This window comes from Xiphophorus hellerii, chromosome 7 (assembly GCF_003331165.1).
Source record: "Xiphophorus hellerii strain 12219 chromosome 7, Xiphophorus_hellerii-4.1, whole genome shotgun sequence".
NCBI classification, from domain to species: Eukaryota; Metazoa; Chordata; class Actinopteri; order Cyprinodontiformes; family Poeciliidae; genus Xiphophorus; species Xiphophorus hellerii.
This window is the reverse complement of record NC_045678.1, coordinates 21,224,894-21,247,651: the sequence shown is the minus strand read 5'-3', so window position 1 is coordinate 21,247,651 and position 22,758 is coordinate 21,224,894. Positions and strand designations below refer to the sequence as shown.

General features: G+C 35.4%; 1 protein-coding gene across 2 annotated transcripts in view; it reads right to left on the bottom strand.

The window, feature by feature from the left end:
• erbb4b (erb-b2 receptor tyrosine kinase 4b) overlaps positions 1-22,758 on the bottom strand; it is a 288,387-nt gene that overhangs the window by 26,127 nt on the left and 239,502 nt on the right. Inside the window, exons 17-20 of one of the 2 annotated variants that reach the window (XM_032567977.1) lie at positions 20,519-20,651; positions 17,544-17,666; positions 15,359-15,457; positions 10,446-10,628 (exon numbers count right to left, since the gene is read on the bottom strand). In XM_032567977.1, the coding sequence (XP_032423868.1) occupies positions 10,446-10,628; positions 15,359-15,457; positions 17,544-17,666; positions 20,519-20,651 (538 nt within the window). Of the gene's footprint in view, positions 1-10,445; positions 10,632-15,358; positions 15,458-17,543; positions 17,667-20,518; positions 20,652-22,758 lie in introns of both variants that reach the window. The other variant, XM_032567976.1, reaches the window with a different exon arrangement.

Sequence of the window (22,758 nt, the reverse complement as noted above, 5' to 3'; positions counted from 1 at the left end):
GTCTTTGCTTAAAAACAAGTAACCTAATATGTTTGTGCTTTCCATTGGAGGGTCTTTAGATTACAGGTTGTTTGCAAAGAGATAAGTTTATTGAACCACATACCCACCTCTTGTGTATTTTATATAAACATCACCAGTGCCTAATTTGAACAACACTGTTGACTACAGGAAAGGATTTTTTCTAAACCGATAATACAAGAAGGAGTTTTTTGTATTATTATTTTTTTGACAATTTACCTAAACAAAATTTAGGCTTTTGTAACTAGCCAGAGTAACTTTTAAAATCAAACGATGGCAATTATTTATTTGCTAGCAGCTTACTGGTTAAGTCTAAATTAAGTGTTTGTTGAAATACTGCACTCTTATAAAACTGACACATTCCCCTAAGATTAATTCATATTAACACTAATTTCTTTGCAAAGATATTAAAAAAACATGCTTCAGCATCGTTTTTTAAATTGTAGGTCTGATTTTCAAAAGCTTTACAAATAATATAAATTAAAAAACAAAAAATAAACAAACAAAAAAACTAATTGTATGCTTGTTTTAGTTAGTCGTACAGGGATGAAGTATTCCCTGTACCCGCCGTTTTTCATTAAGTTCTAAAGTAGTTTAAACCCCAATCGGCCAGACTTACTCGATCTGGTCAAGCTGCCTGTGAGCCTTTTCAACACTAAAACAACTTTAGAGAAAAGAGAAAACAGACTGTAAGTACACTCCTGCCAGTCAATAAATAGAATAACTGACACTTCTGCCATTATACCATCCCTTTTCAGCTCTGAAGTAATGAACTGTAATAGAGAAATGATAATAATGATGATAGCCATAATTAGTGAGATAATAACAGGGTAATCACAGTGTGCCGTAACGGGAGACATTAGCCGTGATCTATGATTGATCTGTTGCAAGGGTTGCAGCTTGGTAATCGAGCAGGAAATCCCTGCAATGGGGAGATGGAAAAAAACGTTCTAGGGTTCAAGGATTTGTTGATTATTAAACATCTCATATTTCTTGCATTATTACCAATGAATCCTGTGTTTTATAGATTAGAACTTAATAAATAAGTTAAGTTATTTACTTATTTATTAAGTAAATAACTTAATATTAACATTTATCCCATTTTACCCCAACCTCATCTGACTAACTCTAAGGCAACCTTCACATAAGATTAAGTTCACCCTATAGTCTGCATGACCTCAGTGACTTGGTGGAACCTGCCTTGAATGGGGGCAAGTTTGGTAAACCTCCTCAGTATGAGAAAATCACAAGGATGTTTGCCCCTCCCATTTGTTTCTACCATTATCCTATGACACAGTACAATGTTATATACTGTGTAAAGATACATACATCAAATACAATATTTGTGCATGTTTTAAACATTCTCAACATAAGTACAGTAGTGGTTTAAACAGAGTCAGAATACAACGAACAGAAATGTTTAAAATATTTTTGCTCTTTTACTTCAAGGCACCACCAGCCAGTGTGAAGTTATGTATTTAATGCATGTAATCAAATTAGTTATTTTAATTGTTGCATTTGCAGTTTTTATGTCTGTACAAGGCTTCATTTAACAGTGTGAAAGTGTGGGTGTCCAGAAGTCACTCATTAGTGTTGACCTGTCTCCCCGAACCACCAGTCTCATCCATTGTGTAGGCAGCCTGCAGTCATCCATTTCCCCCTATCACCCTTCTTGGCCACATTCATCTCTGCTCAGTCACACACTTTTCAAACTGTGTCACTGCTGTAGGTGTGTGTGTGTAAGAGAGGGAGATTGAGTAGGAGACAAAGACAGAAAAATGGGAAAGAAAAATAGAGCGTCTTCCTCTTGGCTTATGGTATACTTGATAGACAAAATGGCAAACGGTGAGTTAGTGTAGGCCAAATCCTCTTTGTGTATCTGACTCTCTTGGCTGCTTTTTATCTGTTAGCTGCCTGAGGGTTTGTGACTTTACATTAAGAGGTCATTCTAGTTGGCCAAGTTTCATTACAAGCATTCTTTATGTGCTTTGCAGATAAAAGCAAAAACAATTCTCATATGCCTGTAAGACAACCTGATAATCCAGCTGTACATTTCCCATCTGTACTTTTTTATCTGCATAGGCTCTTGCTGGTAGCTGAATGAGCAAGGTGGCACACATCTCATTAACCTTCCTTCTTAACAAAGTTCTTTTTGAAAAATTGTAATGTCCTTACTTTTTCTACCCAGTTGACACAGGAGTATCAAAATAAGCTGGAATATCATTGAAAAGTAATTTAATGTTATTACTTTATATGGTAAATTGACTTAATTTATATTGCACTTTTCAAATCATTTTTGACCACTCAAAGCGCTTTACACTAGAATCACATTCACCTGTTTTCACTCACAAGCACACACACCTTTATACACCGATATGTAGATCTGTAGGCAGTTCGGGGTTAAGTGCCTTGACCAGGGGCACATCAACATGTGGCAGGAGGAAGCTGGAATCGAACCTACAACCTTCCAATCACAAGATGACTACTCTACCCATAGAGCCACAGTCGCTCCCATATATGGATTTATTATCCAAAAATAATAAATCCAAATTGAAAAATGATATTTTCAAGTCATTTTGATTGCAATTTGCAGGTGATGCAAATTAGAATATTTCATAAAACCAATCAATAAGAATTTTTAATACACTAATGTCAGCTTAGTGAAATGTACGTATGTCTATGTACTCTGCAGTGTATGAACTCAATACTTTGTTGGGGCATCCTTTGTGATAAGGCAATGGGCTTTGTTGCAATTAAGGTCACCCATTGCAGGAAATGGTATCCCCCATCTCTCTCTGCACCATAACCCTTAGAATCTTTATAGGTGTTGGGTCAGGTGAGCTTTCTGGCCAATCAAACACAGTGATCCAGGCTTAGCTTCATATTGTGACCCACCAAAGCTTTACCAAACCATCAAACAAAGATAGCCTTTGATATTAAAAGTAAGGAATTACGTCAGATATAACTATCATAGTCACATTTTTATTTGGCACGCACAGTATATTTCTGTAACAGAAAACAAGAATCATTTTCATTTTAACTATTTGTAATTAAACTTCTTACAGAAGTAAGCAACTATAAATACATGCCTTTTGTCTTTGGGCCTTACACTATTAGTCAAAGTGTTTATACTTTATTTTAAATCATATTATGCATGGAAACACGAACTGGTCCAACCACCTAATTTGACACAATGAAATTTGGTTTAGTGGCCTCATAGTGTCACTGGTGAAAAATGAGGAATCTCTTACACTGAACTCTGACCCAGTGTTTAGACTGCAGTAAATGCAAAGATAGGAAACAAAATGCAAACAAAACAGTTTATGGTCCATGGCACAAAATTTTGCTGTATATATAATACAATCCAGATCAATATAAAATAGTTAAGATGATTTCTCAAAGTAATCTAAATGCCACTAGGTGTTTGTTGTAACATTAAGCATTTCTTTGAAATATTATGTTATATAATAAGACCATGGACTAGAGCAAAATGCTATATTTGATATGCTTTATTATGGCATTTTCTAGTGAGTAGTATCATGTCTTTTGTCACTTCTGACTCTTCTGCAATGTACAAAATATATTAGCATAAGTGCAATGTGGTTCAATATCCCAATACATGAAAATTCAAAAACACATTAATTCAAATAAACTAATTCAGCTATTCAGTTGCTGGAATTTCAGCATACAGCTGCTTCTATAATAAATTAAATATTTACCCATAGGGATGGAGGCATTCTGGTCGCCAACACAGAATATATACTAATGCTGTAATGAAAGACCCCGACAGAAATGTTTCAGAATTAATTAGTACACACATGAAAGAGAGGCAGACAGCAAGAGCCAGAAATTGAGGAGAAGGAAGATAGGCGGACACTTGTTGACATTTCTAAGGGTTGGGATAATCAAAGGCTTGATTCCTGTGATCTACTTCTTGCACTGTGTCTTAAAATCTAGTCTCAGAGCAGGGATGTTATTTGCCATAGATGGCAGGAATCAAACATAGGAAAGAAATATTTTCTCTAAGAGTGTGTATAAAAATAGAATTATGTTCATTGGCTTAAATATGTTAACTGAAACCTGACCTGTGCATCTTTGCCACGAGACTATTTTCCTCAACTTCACAATTGTGTACTACTTTAAGTTTGTCTAAAACATAAAATCTCAATAAAATACACTAGTTTGTAGATGTAATTTGACTAAATGAATAAAAAGTTCAATGGATCTAAACCCCTTTTCTCAACACTGTGGGTGTATAGATATTCCTACGGTGATGTAAATTTATTAAGGAAATCACACAAGGTCAATACAAACTTTTGACATTCTTTTAACAAGATTGTGCATTTGGAGAACTGAATCAAAGTGATTTTCTTTTCAGATTTTGGTAAATCTGAAAAAAATGACAATTTTCTTCATTTTCTCTATCAAAAAATATTACTTTTTCATAACCAAAATATGGCCTTCACTTAGACGAATGAGGAAGAATTGTTGATAGACATAAATAAATAGAAAAACCTTTGACCTGTTTCACAATTATTATTCAAGCACTAGTTTAGACTGCCCACAAAAACATGTAATGGAAAGGGAAAAAAAGGAACAGTTGGTCAGTGGGTAGATTAACTGAAATATTTATGTACAAGAAAATAAAATCAGCTCTGATAACAGCATGGCGATAGTACAGCATGTGTAATAACAGAGAAACAAAACATAAAAATGATTGTTCATGGGAGCCAATGGTATATTCCTCATGCTTTAATGTTCAGAGAGGTGGAAAAAACAATACTGGATTCACAAACTAAAATAAAAATAAAAACAAGGCAGAGAAGCAAGTGGGAATAGAGACATAGTGGAAAGGGAATTGGAGTGATGTGAGTTTTCATGGGAACCCTAGGGATGTCTGTAATGAGCTGGAGGGAGGAATGTTTGCCTTGCTTGGTTTACAAAGAGATATGACCCTGTGATATACACAGTGGGGCTTTTTAACCACTCCCACACACATCCATATAATACTGGACTCAACGGAAACCCAAGGCAGTCATCTCGATGAAGACAGAGTTACCAAGAATAAAATTTTGCAACAGTGTAATGGAGGCTTCTTAAATGTGTGGCACTGAAAGAGAACAGTTCAGAGCAACATCGTGAAGTAGGTCCCACAGGTAGCAGAACACCAGCTTGTCCATGGCAGAAGACAAAGGGTTCACAATAGCAGAACAGCAGGACATTAAACAGTCAGGTTAGCTGCACTGTATTATCACTTGAATCATTCTCTGTCTTTTGATGAATGTGTGTAGTTTGCAAATACGCACATTCAGCTACGATTATCAGAATTATTTGCATTTGTTAAAAAGACTGTCACTAATGTTAAGGCTATCTAGCATAGCCACCAATGACTGTGGATAAATAGTTCACCTGTAAGGAGAAGTTCTTTCTCCTCCATTATCACACGGAACAGCGAGTACACAAAGCTGATTGACAATGCTAATAGCTTCCTCCTGGTTATGATTGGCTAATTTTGACCGGGAATGATGTATTCCTGCAGACTGTAGGTCAGGAAGGAGTTTTTAAAAAAAGATTTTATAGAAGTTACATACTGCAGTGCATGTAAACTCCAAAATTTTAATTTACTAAATAATAAGATAATCAAACCTCAAGCAAATCTGTCACTCAACATTCTGTAATTTAGCTAATAGAGAAAAACTGATAATGTCAGTAGAAGAACTGTCTCTAGATCCATTCATTTGTCCATCTCCAGTAGAGGAACAGTCTCTAGATCCATTCGTTTGTCCATCTCCACTCATCCTTGGAGGATTCCAGGGGGAGGTGGCACCTATCTCCAGCTGTCAGAGGCTCGTGCACCCTGGAAAGGTCGTCAGTATATCACAGGGCACCGGGCAGGTACTAGGTATTATGATTAATTTAGCCCAGGTGATGAACAGGCAATATGTCCAGGGTGTTCTCTGCCTCTCACCCAATGGTCGCTAGAAATAGGCAGCAGATCGCTTATACCCCCCCAACCCTGTATTGGTATGTGGATATAGGCAACGGATGGATGGATGACTAATTCAATGTTTGCTGTAGGCCACATATTCACTTTAGTCCTCAAATTGTGCCTCTTTAAATCCCAAAAGTTAAACTCCCAGAAGCTGTTGTCACACTGAGCCCAAAAGCAGGGAATTGAGTGCATGTTGTGGCAAATTGTGTTTCACGCTGTCTCTTTTGGGGCTTAAGTGATGCCCCCAACCCGCTTCCCCTGTTGTCTGACAGGGATGTTTATCTCATGAAAGACCACAAAGGATGTACAAACAACAATCATTTATGCCTTGTGTGTTTTTTTGAATGTCTATAATGTTTACATATTCCATTGTAAAACAATATATAAAATATCCACATAACAACTTACTGTCTTGTGACTGTTGTACATTAGTCCAAGAATTTGCTTTGTTAATTTAGTGTTGTCAGATTCTCTGTGCATAAAACAATGGAGCTGAAATAAAAAAGTCTCAACATCCTTCAACAAGTCAACAATTCTTTACATAGTTGAACAATCTCTATTTTAGCAAAAATCTGACATGTAAAAATAGATTCAAAACAAGTTTCAAAATGTGAATCCAACATCTAACAGGCCTAAAAATATCAGAATCAGAAATGGCAGTGATTACGGAGGATAGAGGTCTATAAAATGTGGCTCAAGTCGATCTGGTAGATGATACACTTCACATAAAAAGTAATATTCCACATAAACTACCAAACAAAGGGTCAGCAATCACTAAATTAGATAGACAAAATGTTTGCAACAACCTAAGTAAGATTTAGAGAAAAATAAAATGTGTGTTTTTATTACTATTATTACCTTTTATGTTTGTCATTGGTTTATGGTAAATGGTCTGTACTTGTATAGTGCTTTATCAAATCCAGAGGACCCCAAAGCACTCATTACATTCAGTCATTCACAAATACATTTAATTCACATTTTTTAATATCTTCCTCAATAGTTGATATTAATATCAATAATTATTTATATAAATTGTAAATTGAGTGAATGGTAAAAACAAATTGTCAAAGACTACAAGCACACGAGTGCATTAGATGTCATGACTGATTATATAGAAGACAGACATGGTCAAGATGCAGCATTGGTGAATGATTTTCATTTACTGGATACCAGTAGGCATTAGTTAGTCATTAGTTTTCTTTCAGGGACCAGTATGATGTTCAAAAAAAAAGTATGCACTCCAAAATAGTACATTTCAAACAACTAAAATTTGCTTGGACAAGTCAAATGTCTGGTTTTACAATCACTAAAGATAATAATTAGACTTTTCATGAACAATGACGAGGATATTTTTAGAGGACTTAGGGTGAGGCTTTTATATTTAAGAATACTCTACCAACTGTCAAAAATGGAGGCAGAAGCATAATGCTGAGGGTCTGTTTCACTGACAAATGTACTGGTACATTCCAGAAGGTGAATGGAAAATGAAATTGGACTGGCACTGAAGTATTTAACTTCAATTCAAAATAAACAACTAGATAGTTGAATTTGATACAATTGGGTCTCCCAGCAGGACAATAATTTCAAACCCACCTCAAAGCCATTACTGAAAAACACTAAAATCTACAATATTCATACTAAAAGCAGATCAACTGTCGTGAAAAGACAGATCAACCAGAAAACCAACCAGTTTAAGTGTGTTCAAATATTCAGGAAAAATGTACCATGAACTTTGTTGGTGGTTCATAAATGTATATAATTTCTGTGCAACTTCCTAATGCGTGCATAATAGTGAAATACACAAACTCTTAAAATGGGTGGTGCATTCACTCAACCACAAAATTAATCCTCAGGAATATAATTACCATAATAATTGTGCATGAGTGTACAAGAAAAAAGTGTGTTATCTAGGAGATTTACAAACTTGGCATAATGAGAAGGAAGTGATAGTTTGTTATAGTCAAAATAAATGTAAAAACAGACACAAAAACCATAGTATGATAATGATGCATTTGCAGTAACCTAAATAAACTGATCATTCGTATGATTTTCAAAGCAGATCAGTTATTAATTCAGATTGGCTGTGATGGTGGTCTTGATGCAAAGAGTATCGCAGGAATGGTGTTTCAGAGTGATCTTTAAGGTGGTAAAGACTATTTGAGACTGAATGCACACATACATGATGATAACAAAAAGTAATAATACCAATGAACCAAATTTTTTCACAATAAAGTCTAACAAATTAATCAGTACTTAATGCAATGACATAAGTCTACCAATTTACTTTGTCAATAAAACAGAGATTGGAACAAAGTACATTTTGTATTTGCTTTTGACATTAAGTGAAAAATACTTTCAACCAGTTAATCCGTGATGGGTATTCAGGAGTGCCACAAATATGTGGAGTCATAGTGTATAAAGTTCACAGAGTGATTTTAGTAATCAAGTCCATAAAACATACATACACACACACCTATATATTTATATATATATATATATATATATATATAAGCAGCATGGCACGTCTCACTGCCAGATGGAATCGCCTTTGATAAGAATGGAGGAAAAAAGGAAAAAAAAACATTATGTGGAGGATGATAAGTGTGTCCCAAATTTAGATGATGATTTAATATTTCCTTTGGAAACTCACTGGAGAACAGCCAGCTTTGATTTAGCCAAAAACGGCAACAGCAGTATTTGTATAAGATATTAAATCTGAGGCTGCATCTGTTCCTAAGTCATTTCGATTCTCCATTCTCTTTCTTTTGACTCATTACATTTCTCTAGGTTTAAACAACGCTGTATGCAGTCAATCAGGAAAATGCACCATGCTTGTGAATATTCAAGTGTTAAAATGTGGGCCATAAACATTTTCTTTTTTTTGTGAAGTAGAGCAGAATAAAACACAGCTTCTGATTCTAGGACAGACAAATTCACTTGATCTAATTAAAATTCCTTCCTGTAATCATACTCCTGTAACATTGAGTTCCTCACCGACATTTACTCCACGCAAACTTTTTCTGTGGACAACATCAAACTACAAAGCGTCAAAACTCACCTAAATACACTAAAATCTGACTACATTCAGTGTTATTTAGACCAAGAAGCATCAAACCCAATGTTTTAGGTTTTTTTTTCATGATTTTAATATTTTATTGTTTAAACAATGAAACTGAACTGCATTTATCCTCAGACAATAGCCTAACACACACACAAAATAAAGAAAGCAAAAATAAAAGGTGCGAAAACCTCACTGGAATGTAAAAAATACATTTCCTCAGTTTTTGTCTCATAAAGATGTAACACAGTGTTCTGTGCGAAATGCATCTATGGGGTAAATTCATTCTCACTAAAAAAAAACAAAACATGGTTGGATCAGCAGATTAACTCTAAACAGGTTTGATTATTTTTAAGGTGATATAGGTGTGTAGACAATCACGTATTTAAGTAGCTGCATGAAGGTGAGCCGCTAACTGTGGAGCGCTTTGGCTCTGATGGAGAACATCGCCAATGCAAGGATTCAGAGGGAGCGATTGATCACATTGATCTGCTGGGAAATGTTAATGATGGTTTATTAGTGTTTAGATTAATCCAGACTGATTGTCCTGGAGCTCTGAGCAGAACTTATAGAAGGAGCAATGCGGTACCAGTACCAGTCCAGCTGCAGTCATCCTTCAATGGAGCCGCCAGCTTTGTGAATGCGTCTTTCTGTCCAGAAAGCATCTCTACTCTTTAAATGTACAACTTATGCACATGATTCCACTACTTATAATAAACATCCATTTTACCCACTCAAATGACTCTCTGTCTGTCTTTAAATCCCGGCTGAACGCTCTGCTGTTCAAACAGGCATTTGCACAATTTCTTTATTTTCTTTTTATTATTATTTGGATTTTTCTTTCTTTAAAATGTATTATTTTTTATTTTTGTGAGGTTACCTTATGTACACTGAAAGCACCTTTTAAATAATATATATAATTACTATTATTATAAATACTTATACTGCTACAAACCAGGACGTTGCCATGGTTATTGCTTCATGTGGTGGCAGACTACCGGCTATTTATACTAATTTACATATGTATTTATGGAGGCGACAGGGCGGACTAGCAGCTGCGCTCTATTTCCCGCAAATTTGGATGTATAAAGGAAAGGTGCTCAACCACAGGCGTGCGCACGGCTTTATACATCCGAATTTTTTTGTGCGCCGCACTTTTCTAAATTTTTCAGTACGCCAGGTTTTAGTGTGAAAACTGCGTACTCTTTTATGCATGAGGTTCTAGGTCTGTGAATTATTGAGCTCAATTTTTTAGGAATATTGGAAATCCTAAAGCAAGTGCCCAATAATATACTCATAGTATCATCTAGTACGACCAAAAAAAAAAAAGCGTTATAGCAGCCCCTTCAGTACAATGTGTACTGTACTACTTCTTACCTTGGCAATCTGGACACACCAGTTGAGCAGCAGCTGTGATCCGATGTTGTCCTTGTGCTCGTGGACATAGTCAAGCAGGCAGCCATGAGGCATGAGTTGTGTCACCAGCTGGATAGTCGGACTCAGGCAGACACCCAACAGCCGGACAAGGTGAGGGTGCTCCATGCTAGCCATTATTAAAGCCTCCTGAAAAAAAGACATATTTTCACTAAGCAATAAGGGGTACTGTGGGCATGACTAGTCAAAGTTTGCTTTAAAACACAAGGAAATTAAATTACCTAGGTATATATGTCCAGTGGCAGATAATGTGTTTACATCTCTAGAATTCTAAACTTAAAAAAAATGGTTGGTTTTAATTCAGTTGGAATAGTGTGTAAGAAATGTGTTGTTTTTATGAGTCAGATAGTTTGACTGACCTTCATGTAGTTCTATTTTAAATCTGTGTAAACATCAAAAATTTGGAATTGGTTTGATATTCTTTATCAATGAATTCCTAACCATAGAAAAAAGCACACCAGTTTGTACAGCTGCACAAAATAATGTACAAAGGATCCCTTTGTTTCTATGTTGTATAAGTTTCCAAATTAATTTTAAGCAGGAACAAGTGGTTTACTACTTTAGAAAAACAGTGTAACGAAAGACTTCAAGTAAATGTAAATAACCACCAACATTTAGTAGTTTTTGAAAAGTGTTCAATTTCTGGTTATATGACACTTGTAACACATTTTATTTAAAAATGCAAAAGCACCAATGTTGTTTTTGCATTTCCTCAGAACTACTTCTTCGATAAATTTTGTAATGTAAACTAATCAAAAGCATGTAAAATAAGAGGTTACATGTTTCATTAATATTTGACACCACGGATGATTTCAAGGGAAATGTGTATTTACAAACCTTTTGGAATATTATAATGACCTAGATGAAAAAAAGAATTTCCATAAATAGTTTTATTTCCATATCTCAAGTCTAAGAAAACTGATAACATTTAACCCCTTGGAATCACCACCTTGATCAAAGTTCCTTTAATAGAGTAAAACATTTTGATAGCAAATAAGAGAAAATGAAGTCAGTCAGTTAAGTTAGCTAAAATGTTTTCAGATAAATCCTAATCAGAAAGAGGTATAAATCTTACTCTTGAAATGTCATATTGTGCAAAGATAGTTTTCCTGTTAATGTCAAAGGACAAATGCTCAAACACTCTCACACTCCTGAAGCGTTCATCATGTCTACTATTGTAGACTGTACCGTTGGAGATCACAGGGCCCCTTATTCTTTTTAAGGCTGAAGTTCCTCTTGAAGTGAGCAGCAACGATCCGCTCAGTCAAAAACAGTTGAATTCTATTCAGTGCAAAGATCAAAGTAACTTGCTACTTCAAGACATTTTGTGGTCTTCAGAGTAAAATAAAGATGTGGTAAATACAGCAAGGGGGGGTTGCTGTAAATCATTAATACCTGCCAGGGAAATTTAGCAAAAATGGTTTCTTTCTAGTTGTTTACTTCACACTGCGGATGTCTTGTATAAATGTAAGAAATGCAAATCTGTGGCCTGCAACATTACATGTGATCAAGGTAGCATATCCTTCAACATTTCTTTTTAAATAAAATAATGCTAAAGGCAAGAATATAATTAAAATGGGTTGAAAACTGTACATACACAACCTGATAGGTGTAAATGTTTGAGTCAAGTGACAATTATTGAGCAAATAGTTGTGAAGCAAAGTACCCAAGTCAGGAGGATTACACAGTCAGGAGAATATAAACTCACCAGGCTTCAATATTTCTCCCCTTTTCTTGCTTTTTTTAAAATTAAAGCTGCAATAAACATATTTTCTTTATTAAGGAATTGTACATATTTTATTGAAATTTTTCATATTTGTTAAAACTGTCACTTTATCCTGACAAAATCAGACAGATAATCTCTGAAAAAAATGAGGCCGTGGTGACCTCCCGGAGGTTCTAATGCCATTGCTTAGTCAGAAACAACCAATCAGAGCCAGGAGGAGGGTCTTGGCACTGTCAATCATTCTTGTGTATGTACACTTCACACCCTTCCCCTTGCTCTCTGCTTCACTACAGCAACTTCTTTACAGTGGAGCCTACCAGTCTGATTTGCTTGACCACCGTTGTCGGTGGTCAAGCAAATCACGACCCATAACGGTGGTCAAGCAAGAGTTTTCCTGTAATAGCAAGCTGTTTCACTGCCAGCTGGAGACTCAAATTACAAGCACCACTTCATCTTAAGTTTTGAAATCAAGGAACATTTATCTGATTGAAGTGATCAAAAGACAGGAAGACTTTCTGAACGAAGGGTTTCCTGATCCTGCAAGCCCTTGCTTCCACAGGAAGAAATCCCACAGCATGTACTCCTTTTTTGCAAGGCTGTGTTTTGCTAATAATAGAGATGTGAAAAGAACTATCCTTTGTCATTTTGGAAGGAAAATGAACAGAACATTTTTTTGAAGGACAGACCACAGGTTATCATGCAAATTTATCCTGTTGTAAGAAAGACAAGCCCTCAAGCAGAAATTTGGCTTCAAAAGTAAATATATTTTATAGTGACCTTCTCTCTCTATGGCAACATTTTCTATTGCAAAACATACATTTATTATGCACATTGTTAATGCACACATTTGAAAATGCTATTAGTCCTAATAAATTGCTTTCTTGCCATCTAAACATGGCAGTTTGGCAGCCCAACAATGTTTTAAGGCCTCCAAAAACCCATTAATTTTCTTTACACTGGTAACATAGCAAACTCTAAACTAGACCTAGTCTACAAATCCAATCTAAAAATTAATAAATCCTCTGATATTTTACAAATTGTGTGAAAAATAGGTTTAAATCAGCAACAAAGAGAAGCCAATCTACAATTCACTTTCTTTAGTTCTCCATTCTGACTCAGTTGGAGACCACAAAGCCTCCAAATGGCTGGATTGAAATCCCACAGATGCTTTCTTAGATCAAGACCTGGGGCATATGAATGTGAAGACAACATCTCAAATTCACCAATGTGTTTCTCAAAGGGTTCCTAACCACTTTGCATTGTGGCGAGGAGCATTGTTCTACTGAAAGAGGTCAGTTTCATGGAAACAATAATTATAATTTAAAGTACTAAAAAGACATTCAAAATTACCATTCAAAACAGTAAAAGTGAACATCAACCAACATTGAGTTTAATGTTTGTGAACTACAGACTTAGCATATTTGGCCATGTAAGTGATTAGGAAGGTCTTTGTTTGCTCCAACTATATTATAAGACCACATATGTAGCATTATCAGTATTTACAAGCAACTATTTTATTTATTTATATATTTATTTATTTATTTATTTAAATTTTGAAGATGAAAAAAAAATGTAAAAGCTTTTATGAAGCTGAACATTATTTTTGACTTCTCTGCTATGCCTTAGGCTGTCACTTGTTGCAAAATGAAGTTTTCTTGTTGCATGTAATTTTCCTCAACCATTTGAGTGTTAAACTGTCCTTTACATTTTGAGCTTTAATCAGTTTTTCTTTTCTTTTTTTTGCTTTGATTTTCAAATTTTGGAATTCTGGAATTCTTTGAAAACATTTGCCAGCTAAAGATAATGAGCTGAAGTCAGGACATAAAATGTTTGAATTTTCTTTTTTTCTTCCTCCAAGCTGACTAATATATACCTTTCAGTAGCAAACAGTCAAATTACTTACTTTGACTATCTGTGGTCATAATATGCCGTATTTTGATAATATGCCCTGTTTTCTTACTCCAGTGAGAGAACTTTATATTTCTGTAACACCAGTTCACACAGTACGTGACACAATTTTCCTTATTCAATCACCTACTAGTTGTATCTACATGTAACATTCAGCTGCGACAGGTACGTCACTCTGATTTTCTGGTTATTTGACAAGCCCCCAAAGAATGCAGGGCATAAAATTAACCACACATGGGAAATTCATCAAAGCCATCATGACAAAAATAGTAATTCTAACACTCAAACACTCTTCCTTTTTGACTGTCAAACTAAGTGCAAAACATGAGTGCAAGTGGGTCGTTTTCAGTGTGTGCGTGTGATGATGAGAGTTATTTCATCTGCATTGCATCATGATAGTGTAATAATTTAGATTTTTTTCCTTTTCCCTTTTCAGATGAGCCAAGTTGTGAATGTTTTATAAATGGGACCGTGTGCTCTGTGGTGTGAGTCTCCTGTGTGAAATGTGTGTATGTCTGCATAGGTAAGGCTCTTAGGGACCCCTGACTGTGACTTATGGGGCTCCAGCTTTTTGTTCTTAGTACCTTCAGAGCTTTCTTTGATTTGGGTTTTGTATCGTAAAACCATTTTCTGGTGTTTGCTTTTAGGATGGCAATTTTCTGATAGTAAAATGTCTCTTGAGATTGTGTACTAGATCAACTAGGACCCTCCCTAGAATGTCTTAGACCAATTTTTATACAGATTAAATAAATTTTAATATGCACAGTAACTAGCTTTAAAGGGCATGCTCCTATAGTTCAGGCTACAAAAGACTTGAAACTGGTGCACTGGTTCACCTTCCAGGCAGACAAATACACAGTGTGGTTAATATCTCTAACCCATCCAAAGTCCAGATCTAAGCCAAACTGAACATCTATGGCAAAACCTGAACGCTACCATTCAAATATCCTCTTCATACAATCTGACTGAGTTTGAGTAGTTTTGCAAAGAAATCGTACAAAAATGTAAGTCTCTAGATCTGCAATGGTTTTGAAGATAGAGAGAGGAGATTGGAATCTGCAAAATATTATGTGATTTTCATCTCTGCACATGTGTCCAAGTATGACTTGAAATACAGAACACTAGACTTGAGAAATGGTTATGTAAGACTTGAGTTTGAAATGAAAAATAAATGTTTTTATTCCACAGGAAACCAGAAATAGATCATTTTCAAGATACTCACGTCCATGAACTCCACATTTGCCTTGGGTCCAGTGGCCTCATTAAGGATTTTGATGGCCACAGGAATTTTTACAGTTTCACCCTCTGGGACCCAAATACCCTAAAGAGGAAAGAGAAGTACATGCAAGTTTGACTCATTACACTGATTACAAACTCACATTACTGAGTGAAGCTGTGTTAAAGAAACGGTGCTATAGATCTTGGAAGAACAAGATGAATCTCTATTAAAAATGTAGAGTTTCTCAGCCTTCCAACTGTTTCATATTCTCACTGGCAGAGTATGAAAATGTTCGGCCTGCTGTATTAATAAGGGAATGTTGCCCTTGGAAAAGGCTGAGGTAAAATGACTGAATCTTGTTGAACAATCTAATTTCAGGTTGGATCAATGTGATTTAGCAACCAAACCATCTAAAGGGTGTGTGAAAACATTACCCTCTTAACTCATCATAGTATTATTAATTTTTCACCTTCTTCAGAAACGTGACTGTACTTCAAAAATACCTGGTATCATGTAGCAGAAACAAGATTTAAGTTTATCACTGGCTTTGTTTTATGTATATTACTCTATTTTTAACAATGTATTTTTCAAAACATTGTCAACATGCTTTTATTGAACAAGTAAACATGAAATATTAACATTTTAATTGTAATCTCTTCAATTGTTGGCATAATTTTTAAAACTGAATGAAATGCTTTTTGTAGTTAAAGCATCTCAAATCATAAAATAAATAAAAAAAATGTTACATTTAATTTAAGTACATAAATTCAGTAATAAGAAGCTATATGGGTAAAGATAATTGCTCTTTTTCAAAATCTCTGGTTCTACAATTAGCACTAAAATTTTAGGGTGAGCCATTTTTCATATTTATGTTTTTAAAGTTTTTTAGCTTTTTAAAGTTGACTGTCTATAGATTATTTATTGACTTTCGGTTTTCCTGAGATATAAATTTAACAAAACATTGAAGCAAATTCTGTTCACGTAAGAAATGACAGATGACTGTTGATTTTTCTGTCTAAGAAACTGGCCATGATATAATAGCAACTCATCAAAAGCATTTAGAACAATGATAAAGAAATCCCAAAATCTTATATAGAAAAGGTTTGCGTTTTGATTAATCAGATGTTTATTTTCTGCATAAAAATTTATTTATGGATTTTTACACATCTTTCCAATGAGTTCCAATATTTGTAGATGTAATGTTTGTATATTCAAACAAATGCATTCACAAATTTCTTTTATGTTTGTAGTTTACTCACATTTCAAACTCTGATTGTACTTTAGAAAATTTGTGCATGTGGATGAAAATACTGTGGAAATTTAAATATTAGTACCTAGTTCAGCAGAAAGAGACCATTTCTAGCATTTCATTCCTGTCTTAATTAATTGTGCAACTTAAAGTCACAGTAATAAAAAATATAATAATAACATCTTCTGTCAACTTCAGACACTATCAAATTTACAGGTCTTTGGCAAGTTTCAAATATATTTATTTATTTAATTAATTATAACCTAAGTGTTCTCACACCAAAAACTTTATGTTGTCAGCATTCATCAAAGAACTACATGTTAGTTGACTTACCATTAAAACCTCCATTGTGCAAAATAGCATGATGCAACAATCACTGTAGTGAACAGCACTGATCCCAGATTTTTTTATACTAAAGTATAATTTATTTCCACCAGAATATAATGTAGACTTTCTAATTTTAGCTATGTTTTTTGCTTGAATCTCTCATCCAGTATTGCACTGGCAATGACCTCAGCTCCCTCTTATTTCATTGTCACCCCAGGGCTCCCAGTGTCACCTATTACTTATTCTTTTTATTTCACACCCCCAAGCTTTTCATCAAATATGCTGTCATTAATGATTCTGATATCCATCTCTTTCGCCCATCATAATGTGTGACTGTCTGGCATCACATGAGTTACATGTGCTATATGACCTCTCACTTACCAGTTTGTAGACTGAAATCCTCAGGCAAAGTGCTATCTATCTGTTTTCAAGGGTTTGGTGGAGCAATTGAGGGGACAAATCATTTGTAGTCTAAATCCCAAAAGAATTAAAAAAAAAAATTACAAGATCTTTGCAACATATGTTTATAGTATCATTACTTTATATAAAATGATTTTCAAAATCCCAAATTGTAGTTGCATATTTTAAAAGTCCAAAAAGCTCACGTTTTACCTTGTATACAGTTCCAAAGGCTCCTGAACCAAGGATCTTGACTCTTTTAAGTTCAGTTTCTTTAAGGATGCGAAGCTGGGCTTGATTAGGAGCTGTTCCACTGGGAGTCAGAGGTTCTACCAACTAAAAGCACATATCCCACAAACACAAGACATTCAATTCAGTGTTGTAATTTAAACTCATGGAGTTAAATCCACACACAAAACAGAGAAAAAACATCAACATGTAGAACAAAGTATGTTTTTGAGTCATACTTACTATTTTGAAAGAAAATATTTGTCAGATATGCTGTTGATAACTAAAAAATATAATTGATGTGAAAGAAAAGCTTCATCCCCATAATGTTAGAATTATTCTGAGCTTACTAAAACTATGCTAAAAACTTTATTTTCCAAAAATTATATTTGAGGTTGTATGCACTGCAGTGTGTTTGACTTAGAAGCCTTTCCTCCAACTACCTGATTGTCACAAAAGGTTTGCGATAGGTCCAATGCATTTCATAAATTAAAATTACAATATGGATCAGAATGTTCTAGATGCAGTTCTCCATTTTTATGCTGATGACACAGTTGTTTTTATCATGTAAAGACAGCTACCCTGCTGTTTGATCATCTGCAAAAGCATATGACTGGATGGACTAAAAAAAATGGCAGAAACAACAACAAGACATTGAAATGAGAAGCAAAGAGCTAAATTAGTCAGGGGGTGCTAAACGATGTGAGGGAGCAATATGAAGAGAATTACAGAACATGTTGGAAGATTAGAGAGGGAGGGGAAGCTCGCACAGGAAAATAGAGGAAGCATCTATCAGCCTAGCTGAGGTCTACAGCTACTGTCCCTCTGGCTCATGGGTTACCATTTGATTAAAAACAATAGCCATTTTTCATTTAAATGGAATAACAAATCAGCTTAAGCTGTGTGAAACAAGAGGGGTGGTGCACCACAAATACAGAGAACATAACCTAGATGTTTTTATAGTGGTTGGGTCCAGCAAACAAAGACAGAATTCTATTTCACAGAGCTGGGAGCTGTTCAGCAATAGAGGTGCTGAATATGCTGCGCCTCTGCAGTTTTGCCACCCAAAACTGAAAATGAAGCAAAACTGCACTGTAAAACAATATGATATTTGACTGTCTACTAACCGCAGACAACATCTCAAAGTAATAGTTCATCTACCTCATCTAAGGATCTAAATGTTACCGCTCTTTTATTTTGCTGCATTATTGTATAGAAATAAAAATATTTCTATACAACACAAATACACTGGACACCAGGGTGACATAGAAAAGCATATCAAATGTTTTTCTAAAATGTTTTATGTCCCAAGGGTTTCAGGTTTGGGCATTTCTAGAAAAAAGAACTGTGGGATTAAAAGGAGAGAACTTGCTTTTTGGCATAATTGTGCTTTACAGTAAATAGAATAACCATAAATTTAGTTAAAAAGGGGATGAAAAGTTGAAGAAATAGTCAACCAATTGCAACTCCCTGTCTTTAAAATGGTTATGTTGGTAGACATTAAGAGAGAATACTAAACAACATGATCAATAGGTTGATACCTACAGAATGCTACTCCCACTGATGATTGTTTATTAGAATTATTTTGTTTTTTTAAACCAAACACTTGCTTTCCCATGTGCCCCCTAAAAATGAGCAAACTGTTTCGACAATTAAATCTCGTTCAAAACAGTTGCCAAAACAAATAGCAATTAAACAAATTCCTTTTGGTCATGTGTGTGTCAGATGTCCTGTTGTTGTGCGCCAAACGCATTGTGTTTGCTTGCCAAGTTTGTGTCGGTCAGAAACTGACAGGTGCATGGTGCCACATCACTGTTTTTTGTGTCATATGCATCGCATGCATGTGGTCTGTTTTTGTGTGGGTCAGCTGCACTGTGCTGGTTTTGTGCGTCACGTGCATGATGCATATCGGGAATGTGGTTGTCTTCATGTGGGTCAGTCACCTTGATGGTTTTTGTGCGTGTCTTCCAACAATATCCAATGCCTCACACACTTACACAGTCTCTACGAAAAAGTAGGGGCTTATCGAAATTACAGTATCCTTTAAAAGCAAAATTTTATTTTATGCTGCCAGAAAAGAAAATACTTACTGAAAGTGATTATTAAGACTAATTTGCATTACTACTTCAATAAGTCTGTTCGTCAAGTGACTTTAATAACCTGCTTTTTTCTGACAGTTTAATAACTATACATCATCTTGTAAGTATTTTAACTTTCCAGTTGTTATTATATATATGCAAATCTAAAAAAGAAACCTATTTAAGTTAATGCTGCAGCATTATAACAGTTTTACAATAAAATCTTGCCAAAGCTTTTTCGAGACACTTTAGTGATACTTGTCGATCCAGAAGAGATAAAAAGCTGTGAAATAAGACCTCATTTTCAATGTGGACACATAAGTGACTTTTATGATGGTGCATTCTTCTGGTTTTAACAAAGAGCAAGAGTGTGTTCTCATATTTTAATGGTAAAGTCTGCTATCTCCTCCTAAAAGAAGTGTCCTCTCCAACATACTGTGCCAAAGTCAAGAGCTAAACAGAGTTTCTGAAACTTTCTTAACTTCTGAAATCCCCATTAGAAAACATAGTGTCTCCCTTTACCCTGTCTTTTCTCAAGCCTGTTCCTATTTTCTACATCAGTGGATGTTGCGTGTTCATTCAGCTTTCCCTCACCAAACAAGCAAACAAACTTGTTTGATGGAGCAAACAAAACACAACAAAAAATGAGATAAAAATATTTTTTCCCTGTATTGATCTAGTTCTTCTTAAAAAGCAATGAAAAATTTGAGCAAACCATAACAGTCAAATAGAATTCTGCCTAATTTTGAATTATTTTGAAATTGGGTCGCAGGGGCTTGAAAGGTAACTGTGCAGACTTACTTTAGACATGCTTAATCCAATTAAATATTGGACAACTGTTAATTTTTCCCTCTTTTAACTTCGACTACTTTCTTTTTTTACCTCAGTCTCCAGAAATCGCCGAAGGGCCCTCTTCTTCTTAATGTTCTTCCGCCGCACAGACACTGCTACGCTCAATACCATGATCACCACCATGAAGAGGCCGCCAATCACTCCAGCAGCAATCAGAGGGGTTCTGAAGACAAGAAGACGGGGTAGGAAAAGGGGAAAATGAGTGGATTAAGAGCAGGAAGCAAGCAATCTTATGGAGCGGAAGTCTTTCTTAGCAGTAGCATGGAGGATGGAGGCACAAATTTAGAATAATTTATTACTTATCAAAATGGACAAAAACAAACACCAGATCATACAGGATATTTCAAAGGTATATGCCTGTAAAAGTGAATGAAAACCTGTTGGCCCATTATTTAGGGATAAACATCATCTTCGCCCATTTAAGTCAAACTGTATTTAAATAAATAGGAGTTAAATTAAAAATGTATTTAAATAAGAGTAAAATAAAAAGTATTATCAAAGTTAATTCTCAAAAATAAAGTAAAAAAACTCCCTGTATTGAGTTAGTTCTTCCTAAAAAGCAAAAACCTAAACAATAACTTTCAAAAAGAATTCTGCCTATAATTCTAAGTTATATTGAAATCAGTTTGCAAGCGTTTATAGAGTAATTGTGGTCATTGTATTTCATTGATTGTCATATTGTTAATTTCAAACATGTTACTTTTTAATGTGGTGTTTTATTTTATTTCTTCTCTATCACAGATTGAAAGTTTAAGTGCTATGGACAGTCTCTGATAGCCACCGTGTGGTTTTGTAATTTGGCAGATAGGTTGGGCTGACTTCCCATTGGAATAAATACTGTTATAGATACAATGTGATTCTAATGTCACTTTTCTCTCAACTGATAATTCAGTCATTCCCCCAAATATGCAAAGCTTTGCTGCACCACAAAGAAAAGCAGCCCACTTTTCCCTCCTAATGTTAATCACTCATGTTACACTCAAACTACACCGTGTTCCAAATTATTATGCACAGCAGATTTTCTAAACATTTCATGGATTATAAAGATCTGCAAACGATCATTCTTTGAATGTGCAGCATTAAATGGTCACTTAAAATCAAAAGCTATTTCAATTAAAAACATCTTAACAGACCGAGTTACATGTAAACATAGGACTCCTTCTTTGATATCACCTGCACAATTCTTGTATCCATTGAACTTGTGAGTTTCTTTGCAGGATGTCAGAATACCTTCCCAGAGCTGCTGTTTTGATATGAACTGCATTCCACCCTCAGATCTTCTGCTTGAGGAAACTCCAAAGGTTCTCAGTAAGGTTGAGGTCAGAGGAGGATGATGACCACACCATGAGTTTCTTCTCTTTTATGCCCATAGCAGCCAATGACACAGTGGTATTCCTTGCAGCATGAGATGGTGCATTGTCATGCATGAAGATGATTTTGCTACAGAAGGTACGGCTCTTCTTTTTGAACCATGAAAGAAAGTGATCAGTCAGAAAGTCCATATATTTTGCTGAGGTCATTTTCACACCTTCAGGGACTCTGAAGGGGTCTCTCCCCACGATTTCGGCAAAAAATATGACTCCACCACCTCCTTGCTGACGTCACAGACGTGTTGGGACGTGGTGGTCATCCACCACCAATCCACTACTGCGTTCATCTGGACCATCCAGGGTTGCACAGCAGTCATCAGTGAACAAGTCTGTTTGAAAATTAATCTTCATATACGGCTGGGCCCACTGCGACCATTTCTGCTTGTGAGCTCTGGTTAGGGGCGGCCGAATAGTAAGTTCACACACCGCAAGCCTCTGGAGGATCCTCCACCTGGAGGTTCCAGAGGCACCTGCAGCTTCAAATAACTGTTTGCTGCTTTGTAAGGGCATTTTAACAGCTGCTCTCTTAATCTTATGAATTTGTCTAACAGAAACCTTCCTCATTATGCCTTTATCTGTACAAACCCATCTGTGTTCTGAATCAGCCACAAATCTCTTCACAGTACGATAACACTTCAGTTTTCGTTAAATATCTAATGTTTTCATACCTTGTCATACTATCTGATGATTTTCGTCAGCAGAGAGATCCTTTCTCTTTCCCATATGGCTTGAAACCTGTGGCCTGCTTAATAATGTGGAACATCCTTCTTACGTACATTCTTAAGTACAGTAGATTGAGCTCACCAGACAAACTAATCAACCCAGCTCTCTGAAATTAATTATAGTGATTCCAAGAGCCCTGACACAATACCATCTATAAATTTAATAGCACAACAAAAA